A 14,036-nucleotide genomic window follows, 5' to 3' on the forward strand; every position below is an offset into this window, starting at 1 on the left:
TACATTAAAAAGAAAAAAAAAAAAAAAAAATTCGGAAATTATCAGAATTGCTATTTTAACGTTGCTACATCGAAGCAATAAAAAGAAAATATAGAACAGGGAAAGAAAATTAATTTTTATATATGCTAATAAGTTTCTCTATTGGGTATAGAAAAAGCTATTAAATTTAGCATAAAAAAAATATTAAAAATTATTGCAGCATATTAAATATATGTATACATATATATTTAATATATTTTTTCCATTTTTATATATGCATAATAATATATGAGATTACTACATGCAATTTTTCCCAAATATTCTATTATTAGTAAGTGTATTATACATTTTTTTATGTTTTATTGTAGTTTGTTATTACGACTTTTTTTATTAACATATCCATGATATTATATGATATATATATAATATACCTACCTATATAATAGAATATGCGTTTTTTTTTCCCAAATTTATAGAAATGTTTTTTATTATATTATTTATGGAAAATTTTTAACATGTATAATTATAGAAAAATTATATTTATTTTTATCCTTTTTTGTTATTAAAAAAAATTAAATTTCCACAATATAAAACATTATATAAACATTATATAAACATTGTATAAACATTACCAATCAAACTAGTGTAGACATTATTTATGTTGTAATATAAAAAAACTGTTATAAGTAAAAAAAAAACGGGATGCCGAAAAATAAGTTAACATATTAAAACATCGAATCGATAAAATATTATAATGTATATAATAAAACCTTAAAATAAGAAAAATTGTATGCAACACGAAAGTAGGAATGAATTATTTTTTTTTTTTTTTTTTTTTGTTCCAGCTAGCTATTATATATATTTACTTTTTTAAATAAAAAAAATCGTCTGGAAAAAAAAATATTAATGATTTTTCCTTTTCGATAATTTGTGATAATTTTATGATAATTTTATGACAATTTTATGACAATTTTATGACAATTTTATGACAATTTTATGACAATTTTATGACAATTTTATGACAATTTTATGATAATTTATGATAATTTATGATAATTTTTTATTTTCTTTTACCTTTGAAAATGATTTAAAAAAAATACATGTTTTTATCAATAAAAAGTAACATACATTTATTGTAGAAAATTAATATATTATGGTGTTTGTGAGTAAATATCGAACTAAATTTCCACATAAAAAAAAAAAATATATATATATTAAAATAATGCACAAAATAAAACGTTTCAATGTTTATTTTATATAACACATTTGATATATAGGACAAAAACATAGGAATAGTATAAAATGAAATAATTGATTTTTTTTGAGCATTTTTATTTTATGTTTATTTTATCAAATCCAATATTATCTATATATATATATATATGATGATGATGATAGAATAGCATTATGCTTATATGTGCGTAAATCTATGCCTCTAATCAATTTGCTAATTTATTCAATTCGGTGAAAGAACAGAAAGTAAAAAGATGATAATAATATTTGTTTATAAATAAAAATTAAGGTTAATAATTTATAATAATTCGATAATATCTTTTTCCATATTTGATGGGCTAATTTTGGGGGAAACATATTTAATTACATTTCCATTTCTATCTACTAAAAATTTTCCAAAGTTCCATCCAATGTTATCTAATACACCATTTTCATCATGCATCTGGAAAAGGAAAATATGAATTAAAAAAATAAAATAAATTTATAAGAGGCATTGTTTGATAAGTGTACGAATAAAAGAAATAAATTTGCTTATTTTATATTTTTCGTTATTAATTTTTTTAAAATGCACACACATTAATAATATACTATATAAATAACTAACCTCATCACAGTTAAACTTAAGATATTTAAAAAGCTCGTGAGTATTGGTTCCATTCACTTCAATAGGAGCAAATACATGATATTTTATTTTTTTTTCTTGATTAAATTGGCTAATATCACAACTTTGTTTATATTCTTGACTAAAAAATTGGTATGTAGGAAATCCTAGAATCTGAAAAGGAACAAAATTAGATATTTTTCATGTATCATATTATTTATTAGAGATATAATGTGTGTGTGTTTGCACAAAACTGGTTTGGTAAATTTATAAATATAAAATGTAATTACTAACTTCTAATCCTTTATGATTAAATTTATCATATAATTCATTAAATTGGTTAATATGATTTTTAGTTAAGCCACATTTTGATGCGGAATTAAAAATAATCAAAACTTTGTTTTTATATTTTGACATAGATATATTTGTTCCATCTAGCGATTTCACATTATAGTCATATATAGAAGGCTTTAACTCATTTTTCATTACAGTTATTTTTTTAAAATAAGAAAACATTGTGATAAAATTTACACTGACAAATAAAAATAATATACTCAATTTAAGTATTAATAATATTCGCATTGTTCCAACTCTTAAAGAAATAATAATTTATTTTATTTCAGAACAAATTTATTATTGTATATCCAATATTGTTGTATATCCAGTATTGTTGTGAGCTTTTTAAAAGGGAAAGTTATTAATATATTTTACTTTTTTTTTTTTTCAACATATAATAATGAAAAAGGAAATTCTCTTTTTTACTTATCTAATGAAGATCATAAAAAAAAAAAAAAAAAAAAAAAAAAAAAAAAAAAAAAAAAAAAAAAAAAACAGTATAATGTTAAAACTGTTATATAGGAAATATAAAATTCACATTATTGTAACGTTATTTAAAGACATAATTTTATTTTAATTAGAATATATTTAAAATTTTGTCAGATTTTATGATTCTCAAATTATTCAAGTAAAAGATTGTAGTATATAATAAAAATAACTAGTGGATGATGATATAAAACAAAAACCATAACTATGATAAAATAAATTAATAATTACGATAAAATAAATTAATATTATGATAAAATAATTAATAATTATGATAAAATAATTAATAATTATTTTGAAATCGTTTTATATTTTTTTCCTTTTTCCTTTTTCTCCTCACCCCCGAGCAATGTCATATAAGGGTTAGAAAAAAAAATGTAGTAAAAAATAAAAATTGGGCCTTAAAATTATGAACATATAAATGGCCAAATTATTTTTAATGTAGCATAACATGACATAACATATTCATGCATTTTTCTGTTTTCTTTTTTCTGCTTTCTTTTTTCTGCTTTCTTTTTCTGTTTTCTTTTTTGTGCTTTCTTTTTTGTGAGCGCTCCTTAAAAATTGTGTTATTGACATGAATTTTGAAGTGTGGGAAAAAATTGAAAAATCTATACGAAAAAAAATAATATAACAAATAAATATCACACTATTTTATAATATATATAATAATAAATTTATAAGAATTAATAATGCTATAGATTAATCATAATTTTTTTTTTTTTTTTTTTGAAAATAGTGTTTAAGGATTTATGGCTACCTCCAATATATATCAACATCACAATATGATCATATTTATATACTTTCCTTAATTTGTGTTAAATTTTTATACACACAAAAAAAATAAAAAAAAACATAGTATTAAGGAAATGATGCGTATGCTTGGCATTGTCTCATTTATTTTATTTTACTTTTTTTGAAAATAAATAAAAATAAGAGTAGCCTTTAAAAAAAAAAAAAAAAAAAAAAATGAAATTAGTTGTTAGCAAAACCGTCTTAAATACATTACCCCTTTTATTAATATTATTAGCTATATGTACATGTAATATTTTGATAAATTCAAAAAAGTTAAATTATATTAAAGGGGGAAAACATGCATACAATTATAATGCTTGGCAAAAAAATAGTATAAATAAATATTTTTATATTAATAATTGGAAAAAAAGAAAACGAATAAACTATAAATTGAAGCATTACAAATTGCAGAGTTACAAACTGAATCGTTACAAGCTTTGCTCCATTTTTTCAATATTTAAAAAACAAAATGATGAAAAAAAAAAAAAAAATGTCTCTCTTATTAGCAACCAGACTGCTATTCCAAAAGGAAATGTTCAGAAAGATGGAATAAATGAAAAGAGCAAACCTGGAAATTCGGGGAAAATTGAAACGGAAAAAAGAGGCAAAAATGAAACAGAAAAAGGAGGGGAAACAGATAAAGGAGGCGAAAATGATGATAGGCGTAATAAAATTGAGGGATATCCTGAAATCGTGTTAGAATTAAATAAAAACCCCAAAGACGCTCTTAAAAATGTCCAAAAATATACAGAGCATTTAAAAAATGTTATGGATAAAATGATAAAGTTATTAAATAATATATTTTTTTATAAAACCAAATTTATAGAAAAAGATAATGATTTCAAAATGTTTTTTGAATATATTTTTAAAGAATTTGAAAAAAATTATAAAAAAATTACATATATTAATGAAATAGAAAAAATGCATTATGAAGATACTAAAAATGAATATTATTTAGCTAACTATAAATATTTTGTAAAAATGTTAAATATAATTGAAGAACATTTATTACACATATTAAATTTAAAATTACAATTTTTAAAATTAAAAGCTTTAAATGATATTAAAGATACAATTTCTAAACAAACCAATAATATAGATTATATATCTTTCTATAATAATATAAATAATATTTTTATTTCTTATGAAAAAGAGTTAAATAATTTACAACCAAATAAATATATTTTTACTATATATGACAATATAAAAGAAAAAAAAAGTAACATACTAATCAATTTTAATTATGACATATCTATTGATAAATATCAAAATGCTATTAAAAAAATTATAGACTATCTTAAAAATTTTTCACAAGATCTAACAAAAAAAAAAAAAAAAAAAATTTATAAAAATATTGAAAAAAATGAACATTATGAAAATATTTTAAAAATAATAGATAATCAACAAAAGCAAATAGAAGTATTACAAGAACAATTAGAATCATCTATTGATGGGTCAAATGAAAAATATTCTCCTTTTTATTGTTCTATTGCTTATAGGATACCCGATACAAATTTAAATATATCAACGCAATATCTTAAAAAAAAATTCAATATAAAATTAAATTGTATTCCAGATGATTCTATGCATCTATTGGGATCGTATGGATTCGTTAAAGCTCTTCCTTTTGGTAATCTCGGACTTTCTTTTTCGTTAAATTTTTAAGAAATACATTAAATATGGATAAAGTAGAACACATAAATATATCTCAATCATGATCACTCTAACTTTATATTTAACTTTGCTATTTAGAGTTATTTTTTTTTTTTTTTTTACAAATGTTTTGAATAGTTATATGCTAATTAACACATATAATAAATACATCTTCTTTTTCTTCTCACAATTTTTATATTCACATAACATGCGTATATGCTCTATCATTTTTTTTGTTTTTTTAATTATAAAGCTATAATTCTTATATTATTTGAGTAAACTTTTTCAACATATATTTTAGATTTTACAATTTTATTCTCAACTGAATTGTCAGCATATTATTATGCATAATATGTTTTATCTGAATTGCACTTATAAATAACTGTCATCCTGATTAGGGTAATATAAATTTATTAATTCTTTGATGTTATAAAAATTAGAATTTACAAATATTTTCCAATGATTTGCATTAGCAAGTATATTATAAATGATTCTATTTCTTTTTAATATATCAAAAAATATTACATAATTTTTATTTTCCTGAACTAGTTGAAGAATTTTTTGTCGAGCTGATTCAATTTTATCTTCTCTTTTTATGTCTATTAAAAGATTTCTTAACTCTTTAGATTTTATTAATAATGTTAATAATTCTTGCATAGATCCCCATTCTGGATTCTCATTATTATCAATTCCCTGAAAATATTTTGTAACTATATTTTTGTATTTTTGTATTTTTCCAATTATCTGATTGTAGATATTTTCCCTGGTAAGACAGTGCTCCTCTGTGATCTGACCGACAAAAAGTAACGAAAATAAAAACGTATCAAATAAAAACGTCCCAAATAAATATGCGATGCAAATATCTTTGGAGTATAACCCCAATTTATATGGAACCGACCTTAGTAGACAGGAACAAATATATATAATTCGAGTCTTCCCTAAAAGTTTGTAATTTGAAAAGTTTTTTATTCATTATTTTTCCACTAGACCATATTATTAAATCTTTTTCATCTAAATCTGTATCTTTTATATTATACATCTTTTTAATTAAATCCATGGATTCTTTTATTAAATGAAACCATGATTTTAGCATGACCTCTTTTTTAGTGTTTCTGTGAATTATTGTCATTGGTGTTATTTTTTCCTATAAGAATATAAAAATACATAAATTGAGTTTACATAAAATGGCAAAAGACATATTTTTTTTCTACCTACTAATATAGCACTATTCGAATATGTTACTATTATGTGCTATATTTTTTTTTTTTTTTTTTTTTTTTATTTTTTTTATACAATCTCCGAGTAAGCAAATATCCAAAAAAATAAAACGCTGATCCATAATGAAATATTCATATTTTTCTTCGTGTGGATAATACAAAATGATAAAAAATAGTTATACTTAAATATCATAAAAATGGTATATATACATTATATATAATTCCCCTGTTTCTTAAAACTACACACATATATTTATACAATAATATATTATTATAAGACAGATAAAGAAATATATTATTGTATAATATATGTGTGAAGTTTCTCTCTTTAGTTATTTAAGAGAATGAAACCTTTTGAATAATAGGTATAAATTTATTATATTTTTTTTTCTTATTTTTTGCAAAAATATATTTTACACATATTTACACAATAATATACATGTCCTAACAAGAAAAAGAAAGAGATAAAAATATTTTACTATAATAGTGCAAAAATTTATAAAATATCATCTGTCTGCAGAATTAGAAAAAATAAAAAAAGAAAAAAGAGAGCAAATAACTCATATTGCTGTTTTATCCTTATTAATTATATACATAAATAAAAATTATTGTTTCATATTTATTTTATAGATTTTTTGAATATAAATAACACTTGTGTGTGCATTTTTATAGAACTATAAAGAGAATATAAATAAGTATATGGTTAAATATAAATTATTATTAATGTTCAGAAAAAAGGAGAACCATTTTTTTTTTAATAATTTATCACGTTTTAAATTATTTTATAAGAATATAATTATATTTTTATAAACCATTGATTTTAATATAGTGAATACACACATACTATATATACTTTAATAAATATCAGCTATTATTTAATACTCTTTTTGTACATGTAATATTTAACAAAATTAATTAAAAGAGAAAAAATACATGAACAAGTCATATATTTTTCCCATTTTATATGCTTATTTTATTTCGTCTATTTTTATTTTTTATTATTAAATGGGACCATCTATCAATTTCAAATATAAGAAAATAATATAAAAATATGACAGAATAATAGTTTAATGAACTAATGTTTTATATGGCTTTTTATTTAAGTCCCAATATGTGGGCTTGTGTAGACGTATATTTGTTTCGAATGAGCCATTTTTGCAGGAAAAAAAAAAAAATATATTTAGCTAGCTGTCTGTGATTTTCCCTATAATTGTGCAATTTAAAACATAAAAATGAGAGAAAAACGAAAAAGGTCATATGAAATAAAATTTATATGAATTTTTAAAAAAACATAATATATTTTGGTTATATATACACACTTTTAGCAATTATAGAAGCATTTGTTTTGCACTATTTATTTATATATATTTTTTTATGATAATATATTTTTGTTGTATGTGATAAAATGATTATATATGTGCAACATTGTTGGCTCAATTTAGGTGCCAATTAAGGGCCTATAATAGCAACATCGAAAAATATAAATTTATATGAACACCTGAACATATTATTATTAAATAGCTTTTTCACTTTTATTAGTATTAAATGGCTAGTCATGTTAATAATTAACGTTTTATAGAACTCTTAAAAATTCAAGGTTATTACTATTGTATTTATATGTATATTATGCATATTTATTTTTTTATTCTAATTGTTTGTAATTAACTAAACCAATCAATGTATAGTACTTGGTTTTTTGAGGAAAAGGAAATACAAAAATGTTGTATGGGTATTGGTAAAAAAATAATATTTTTGGAAAAATAAAAAAATTAATTTAATATTAAACTCGTGCTCAATTGGGATAAAAATTAAATAATAAAAAGTAAAAATATTAATGCAATAATATATGCATAATACATATATAATAAAAACAAAAAAATATGGGAAATAATATTCTGAAAAATAATATTTTATACAAATAAAATTTTAAGGATAAAAATGATAAAATTATTACAATGATTTAAAAAAAATAAAATATGATCATTAAATATTTTGAGAATGAATATATTAAATAATACGTTATTTCAAATGTTTTTTATAAAAACAAATAAGAAATATATTATTTAGATAAATAGTTATAAAATTGTGTTATATGTTATTTTTATGAATAAAAATAATTATAACACACATTGTTGGAAAACTTATATTAATAAGGTAAACATTTTATTAAAAATTAAGTATAATACTACTAAGGTATAATTTAAAAAAAAAAAATATTAAGTGATGAAAAGGGCATAAATCTGTTAATTAAGCCTTGAACAAATAGATCAAACAAACAATATAGAAATTGTAAATAGAAATATAAATAAAAATACAAATAAAAATAAAAATATAAATAAAAATACAAATATAAATAAAAATACAAATAGGGTTAAAAAATATTAATGCACAAACAGCTGAATATTATAAAAATTGTATAGATATAACCATAAAAAAAAAGGTGTGGAAAATATTATGAAAGTTAAAAAAAAAAAATAAGTTAAGAGATGTAACAAAATGTCACGAAGTATTGAAGCCAACGATAATTTATATTTTTTAGCAATTAGCAAAAATAAAGTTACTATATATGAATATAATGCCGAATTTAGCAAAACTATAATATCTGATATTGAAGAAGAAATCAAGCGAAGTGAAAATGTAAGTAGCCAAAATGTAAATGGTCAAAATGGAAATGGTCAAAATGTAAATGGTCAAAATGTAAGTAGCCAAAATGGAAATGGTCAAAATGTGAGTAGCCAAAATGGAAATGGTCAAAATGTGAGTAGTCAAAATGATGTTATAAATAATAATACGTCTTTAAAAAAATCAAGTAACAAATTTAATAATGATTATTTAATTAATAGAGGTATTAGTATATACAGAGAATATGAAGGTGTGGAACTAGCTACTTGTACTCGTGATTATAAAAAAATAATACTCGTTAGAAAAAACAATTTAAATGTTGCAGAAATAATTGATATAAAAACGAATGAATATGTTAGTTATATAAAAACCAAAACACAGATAAAGAGAATTATTACAAGTCCTCGAGATTCTCATATTGTTTTACATTGCCAATACAAGCCTGATATATCAAACAAAAATTTATATATATACAAAATTAATAACGGAAAAAATAATAAAAAAAAAAAAAAAAAAAAAGATATCAAAGAAACAGAAAATCCGGAACAAAATAATGTTAATGAACAAAATGAACATATAAACAATTATAATGATTCTCCAAAAAAAGACGAAATAGTATATAACGAATCTTTAGTATATGAAATGGGCTTAAATAGTTATAGTAATAGCAATTGGCCATTTTTTAAATGGACCGAAAGTGAATCAAATTGCTTATGTTTAATAAATAATCAAATATATATATATAAAGATAATAATTTTAATGTTATATCGGATAAACTCAAGTTAGATCATATCGAATTTTTTGAAGTATCACCAGAACAGTATATTACAGAAAATAGCGAAAATAATAATGGAAATACAAATAAACGAAGGGTTTTTTTAGCTACTTATGAAAGAGGAACTAAAGGAAATTCTTCAGTATTTAAAATATTTAACTTAGATAATTTAAATAAACATATATATTCAAAAAATTTTTTTAATTCTGATGAAATAAAATTAAAATGGAATAAAAACGGTACATCATTATTATTACAAATTCATACACAAGTAGATAAAGAAAAACAATCTTATTATGGATCAAGTAATTTATATTTTATAGATACAATTAAAATAAAAGATGTTAATATAATGACAAATAAAGGTTTAATATATGATACTATATGGTCATATAACCAAAATAAATTTTATGTATGTAAAGGTGAAATACCAGCAGATATTGTTTTACATGATAAAAATGGAAATATAATACATTCATATGGTAAACATAAATTTAATACTCTTAAATTAAATAATAATGAAAAATTGTTATTAACTGGTGGATTTGGTAATTTAAGTGGTGATATATCTATATGGAATACAATAAATAAAAAAGAAATTACAAAAACGAAATCATCATGTGCTGTTATATGTGAATTTTTTAATGATGATAATCATTTTTTAACAGCTACTACACATCCTAGATTAAGAGTAGATAATAATATAAAAATTTTTAAATATAATGGATTAATTGTTAGTAAACTTGATTTTGATGAATTATATAATGTTATTATTTTGCCATTTAATAAAATCAAATCTCAACCTATTGATACTTCAATAAATCCAAATTCAGAATTACAAAAATATATTAATAAACAATTAGGAATCGATTCTAAAAAAGTTGGAATCTATAAAGCACCAGGATCTACTGCTAAAACTTCTTTAAACGGCTTAGGAATTATGGCAAGACCTCTTAAGCCAAAATCCAATATGCCTCCTGGATGCAATTTTGTTGTTGAGGAAAAAACAAACAAAAAAAAAAAAAAAAAAAAAAACCCCAAAAATAAAGAAAATAAGGAAAAAAAGGAATCATTTTAAAGGGGGGGGAAAAAAAAACGACTAACGAAATAGGCGATTATTTGATGAAAATGAGCTAACCAATTTTGAAATTGAATTTTTGCATGTGTATAATTTTTCTTTACATTTTTAACTTTATTATTTTTTTTTTTTTTTTTCAACTTATACTATAAACAGTGTATACCCCAAAATGGGTGCTTATACGATTATTTTCGAAAATGTATCGATGACCGTCTTCTAAAATAAGAAGTATTTGAATACTGTCAATATTAAATTAAAATGTGTTCTTTTAAAAGTTTACAATGCACACATGTATAGATACATATATATATATGTATGTATATACAAATGTCATAATAGTTGTATAAATAAAAAATAAAAAATGAAATAAAATATAAATGCATAAAATATGTGTATGCAATTAGGAACAACATATATATACATTTATTTTATTTAGCCCTAAATGTCACAAAATTAAAATCTATGCAAAAACCCAAAAAAAAGAGGAAAAAAAAAATGAAATGAAAATAAAAGGGACTTAATTTTTTTAATATATTATATTTTCCCACAAGCATCTCCTCTATATATATAAGTATTTTTTTTTTTTTTTTTTTTTTATTCGACATAATACAAAATTATATTGTTATGTTAGCATTTCATACACCCATAAATATATTTCCGTTTTCATGCTATATTTATTATGTTACTTTTTAGGGGTAATGGTTAATTTAATATATATTTTTTTTTTTTTTTAAAATAAACATTTTTGATAACTAGTCATATGTCACTCCTCCGTTATATATTATGCATATTTTTATGCAACAATTTGGTAGTATGTATGTATATATATATGTTATATATATACATGTGAAACATTTTCAAATGTGCAATGATATTGGAGCTGTGTCGATTCTATATGTATTTAATTTTTGTTTGTTCATACAATAGCTTAAAATGGAATATATTAATATATGATGTACATATTATTCCTTGATTTATTATTTGATAAGGTTGTAAATTTATCCTATTAAAAAAAAAAACAGTTATATATATCTTGAAAATATAGATGTGTCTATATGTATTCCCAATAGTTCGTTATGATTTATCTGAGATATATTTTTTTTTTCTGTATTAATTCCATAAAAATATATGGAAAAGGAAAATAAGAGTAGATATTTTGAAAATCATTTTATTGTTGAGCACATGCAACACGGCCACCTTCCATTTCAGGTTGATGCCCATCTTCATCATATGCTTCTTGTTGTTGTTGTTGTTGTTGCATTGTAAGTCTCTGTTTGAGATATTCTTTATCTACTGGTTTACATGTAACTACTTCACAATCAGTATTTTCGATATCATATTTTTTTTCTACTTCATTTTGTTTTTTTAAAATTTTAAGAACTTCTTTTTTTTCTTTAGTAATAACTAGATCCATAGGATATTCAACTTCAAAAGTAATATATAAATTTCCTTTTTTAAAAGGGTCCTTATATGTAGGCATACCTTCTTCTAAAACTTCTCGTATATCTCCATGTTTGATAAACCCAGAATTAGTACAATCAATTAATATTTTTCTTTCATCTAGATGTGTAATTTCTGCAATAAAACCTGTTAATGATTCATATAAAGATATTTTATAATTCATAAATAGATCAACACCTTCTCTTCTAAATGTGGTATGTTGTTTTTCATTTAATATAACAACTAAATTTCCTGTTATTACATTTGGTTTTTCATCTGCTTCTCCATTAAAAATAATTTTATGTTTATTTGGAGCACCTTTTGGTATATACACTTCTATAATTTTTCTAGTTTTTAAAACACATAAACCTTTACAATTAACACATTTATCTTTCTCATTAAATATTTTTCCTTTTCCTCTACAACCATTACAAGTTACTTCAGTTTGATGTAAAACACTTGAATGATATCTCATGTATGTTTTTGTGCCTCTTCCATTACATTGCTTACAATCAACTTTTGCATCTTTAGGACCACCATGACCTTCACAATTTGTACAAATAACATCTTTACTTATTGCTAATTTTTTTGTTGCACCATTATATAATTGTTCAAGAGTAACTTTAATTTCACTAACTATATCTTCTCCTCTTTTTTTTTTTCCTTTTCCAGCATTTAATATAAAATCAAATAAATCAGTTGCATCTGTTGGTTGTTCACCACCTTCTAAACCTTCTTCCCCATATTCATCATATAATTTTCTTTTTTCTTCATCAGATAAAACTTCATAAGCTCTTGATATTTCCTTAAATTTTTCAGGATCACCTCCTTTATCTGGATGATGAATGATAGCTAATTTTCTATATGCTTTTTTTACTTCCTCAGTTGTGCAATTTTTTTTTAAATTCAAAGATTCATAATATTTGGAATTGTTTACCTAAAAATGGAAATGACCCAATAAGATGAAGTGGAAAAATGAGAGGTAAATATAAAGTTATCACTTTTTTTACAAAAAGAGAGTGAAGCATTTCAAAGAGCCCCAACTAGCCAGCACAGCAAACCATCACATATACAATGTACATATCTGCATGCACATATGTCTATATGCACATTGTATATATGTATGATGATGACCATTCTCTTAGCACACATAAAGATGCATAATAAAATGTAATAAGTATACGAATATAAAAAAAAAAAAAAAAAAAAAAAAAACGAAGAAAACGGAGAAACAATTTCTCTAATAGTTTAATAGTAGAAATAAATTTATATAGTGTATATGAAATGGGTAAATATATATACATGTATTAGTTTGATAAAAAATTTTGAGATAACATTTTTTTTTTTCTTTGTAACTTACTTCTCTTTTTCTACGGGGTTGTTGTCCGCCCATAGAGTCAAATGGAAAACCCGAAGAGAAAAACATTTTTAATTAATTTTTTTTTAATTTTTTACAGTTTCTTCAAATTTTAATTATTGTTTACAATATAATACAATAATATATATTTTATTTATCCACTTAATTATAATTATTTTAATTCACATTTATTATTTTTTTAATTTTCTTTCTCTCTCTATATATATATTAATTAATTAACATGATTATATTTGGTATATTTTTTTATTATTTTTTTTGCTATTTTTCTCTTTTCCTTTTTTATTTAATTATATATATGCAATATTTATTATGTGCTACTTAAAAATTAAATTGCGTAGATAAATTATGCAATGTAATATGATATGTAAAAGTACATATATTTTATGTATATGTTATATTAATTATTTAACAGTTTGATATATTTTTTTTAAATATATCCCGT

The 14,036-nt window shown here is 21.2% G+C and overlaps 5 protein-coding genes across 5 annotated transcripts; 2 read left to right on the forward strand and 3 right to left on the reverse strand.

Annotated features, from left to right (window-relative positions):
- Positions 1-1,510: 1,510 nt before the first annotated feature.
- On the reverse strand, positions 1,511-2,395 carry PY17X_0613000 (glutathione peroxidase-like thioredoxin peroxidase, putative; the record flags this gene model as incomplete). The annotated part of the gene is made up of 3 exons (XM_022955377.1): positions 1,511-1,654; positions 1,817-1,987; positions 2,108-2,395. The coding sequence occupies 3 exons, from the start codon at positions 2,393-2,395 to the stop codon at positions 1,511-1,513; spliced, it is 603 nt and encodes a 200-aa protein (XP_022813165.1).
- Positions 2,396-3,604: 1,209 nt separating this feature from the next.
- On the forward strand, positions 3,605-5,095 carry PY17X_0613100 (peripheral plastid protein 1, putative; the record flags this gene model as incomplete). Its single annotated transcript, XM_722605.1, has 1 exon — positions 3,605-5,095. The coding sequence occupies one exon, from the start codon at positions 3,605-3,607 to the stop codon at positions 5,093-5,095; it is 1,491 nt and encodes a 496-aa protein (XP_727698.1).
- A 360-nt stretch (positions 5,096-5,455) lies between these two features.
- Positions 5,456-6,436, reverse strand: PY17X_0613200 (conserved Plasmodium protein, unknown function; the record flags this gene model as incomplete). Its single annotated transcript, XM_022955378.1, has 3 exons — positions 5,456-5,872; positions 5,982-6,227; positions 6,377-6,436. 3 exons carry the CDS (start codon positions 6,434-6,436, stop codon positions 5,456-5,458), a joined length of 723 nt encoding a protein of 240 aa, XP_022813166.1.
- Positions 6,437-8,796: 2,360 nt separating this feature from the next.
- Positions 8,797-10,776, forward strand: PY17X_0613300 (uncharacterized protein; the record flags this gene model as incomplete). The annotated part of the gene is made up of 1 exon (XM_725267.3): positions 8,797-10,776. One exon carries the CDS (start codon positions 8,797-8,799, stop codon positions 10,774-10,776), a length of 1,980 nt encoding a protein of 659 aa, XP_730360.3.
- A 1,168-nt stretch (positions 10,777-11,944) lies between these two features.
- PY17X_0613400 (uncharacterized protein) lies at positions 11,945-13,642 on the reverse strand (the record flags this gene model as incomplete). The annotated part of the gene is made up of 2 exons (XM_725266.1): positions 11,945-13,153; positions 13,577-13,642. 2 exons carry the CDS (start codon positions 13,640-13,642, stop codon positions 11,945-11,947), a joined length of 1,275 nt encoding a protein of 424 aa, XP_730359.1.
- Positions 13,643-14,036: the final 394 nt, after the last annotated feature.

The sequence above is a fragment of the Plasmodium yoelii genome, assembly GCF_900002385.2.
Source record: "Plasmodium yoelii strain 17X genome assembly, chromosome: 6".
Lineage (NCBI taxonomy): Eukaryota > Apicomplexa > Aconoidasida > Haemosporida > Plasmodiidae > Plasmodium > Plasmodium yoelii.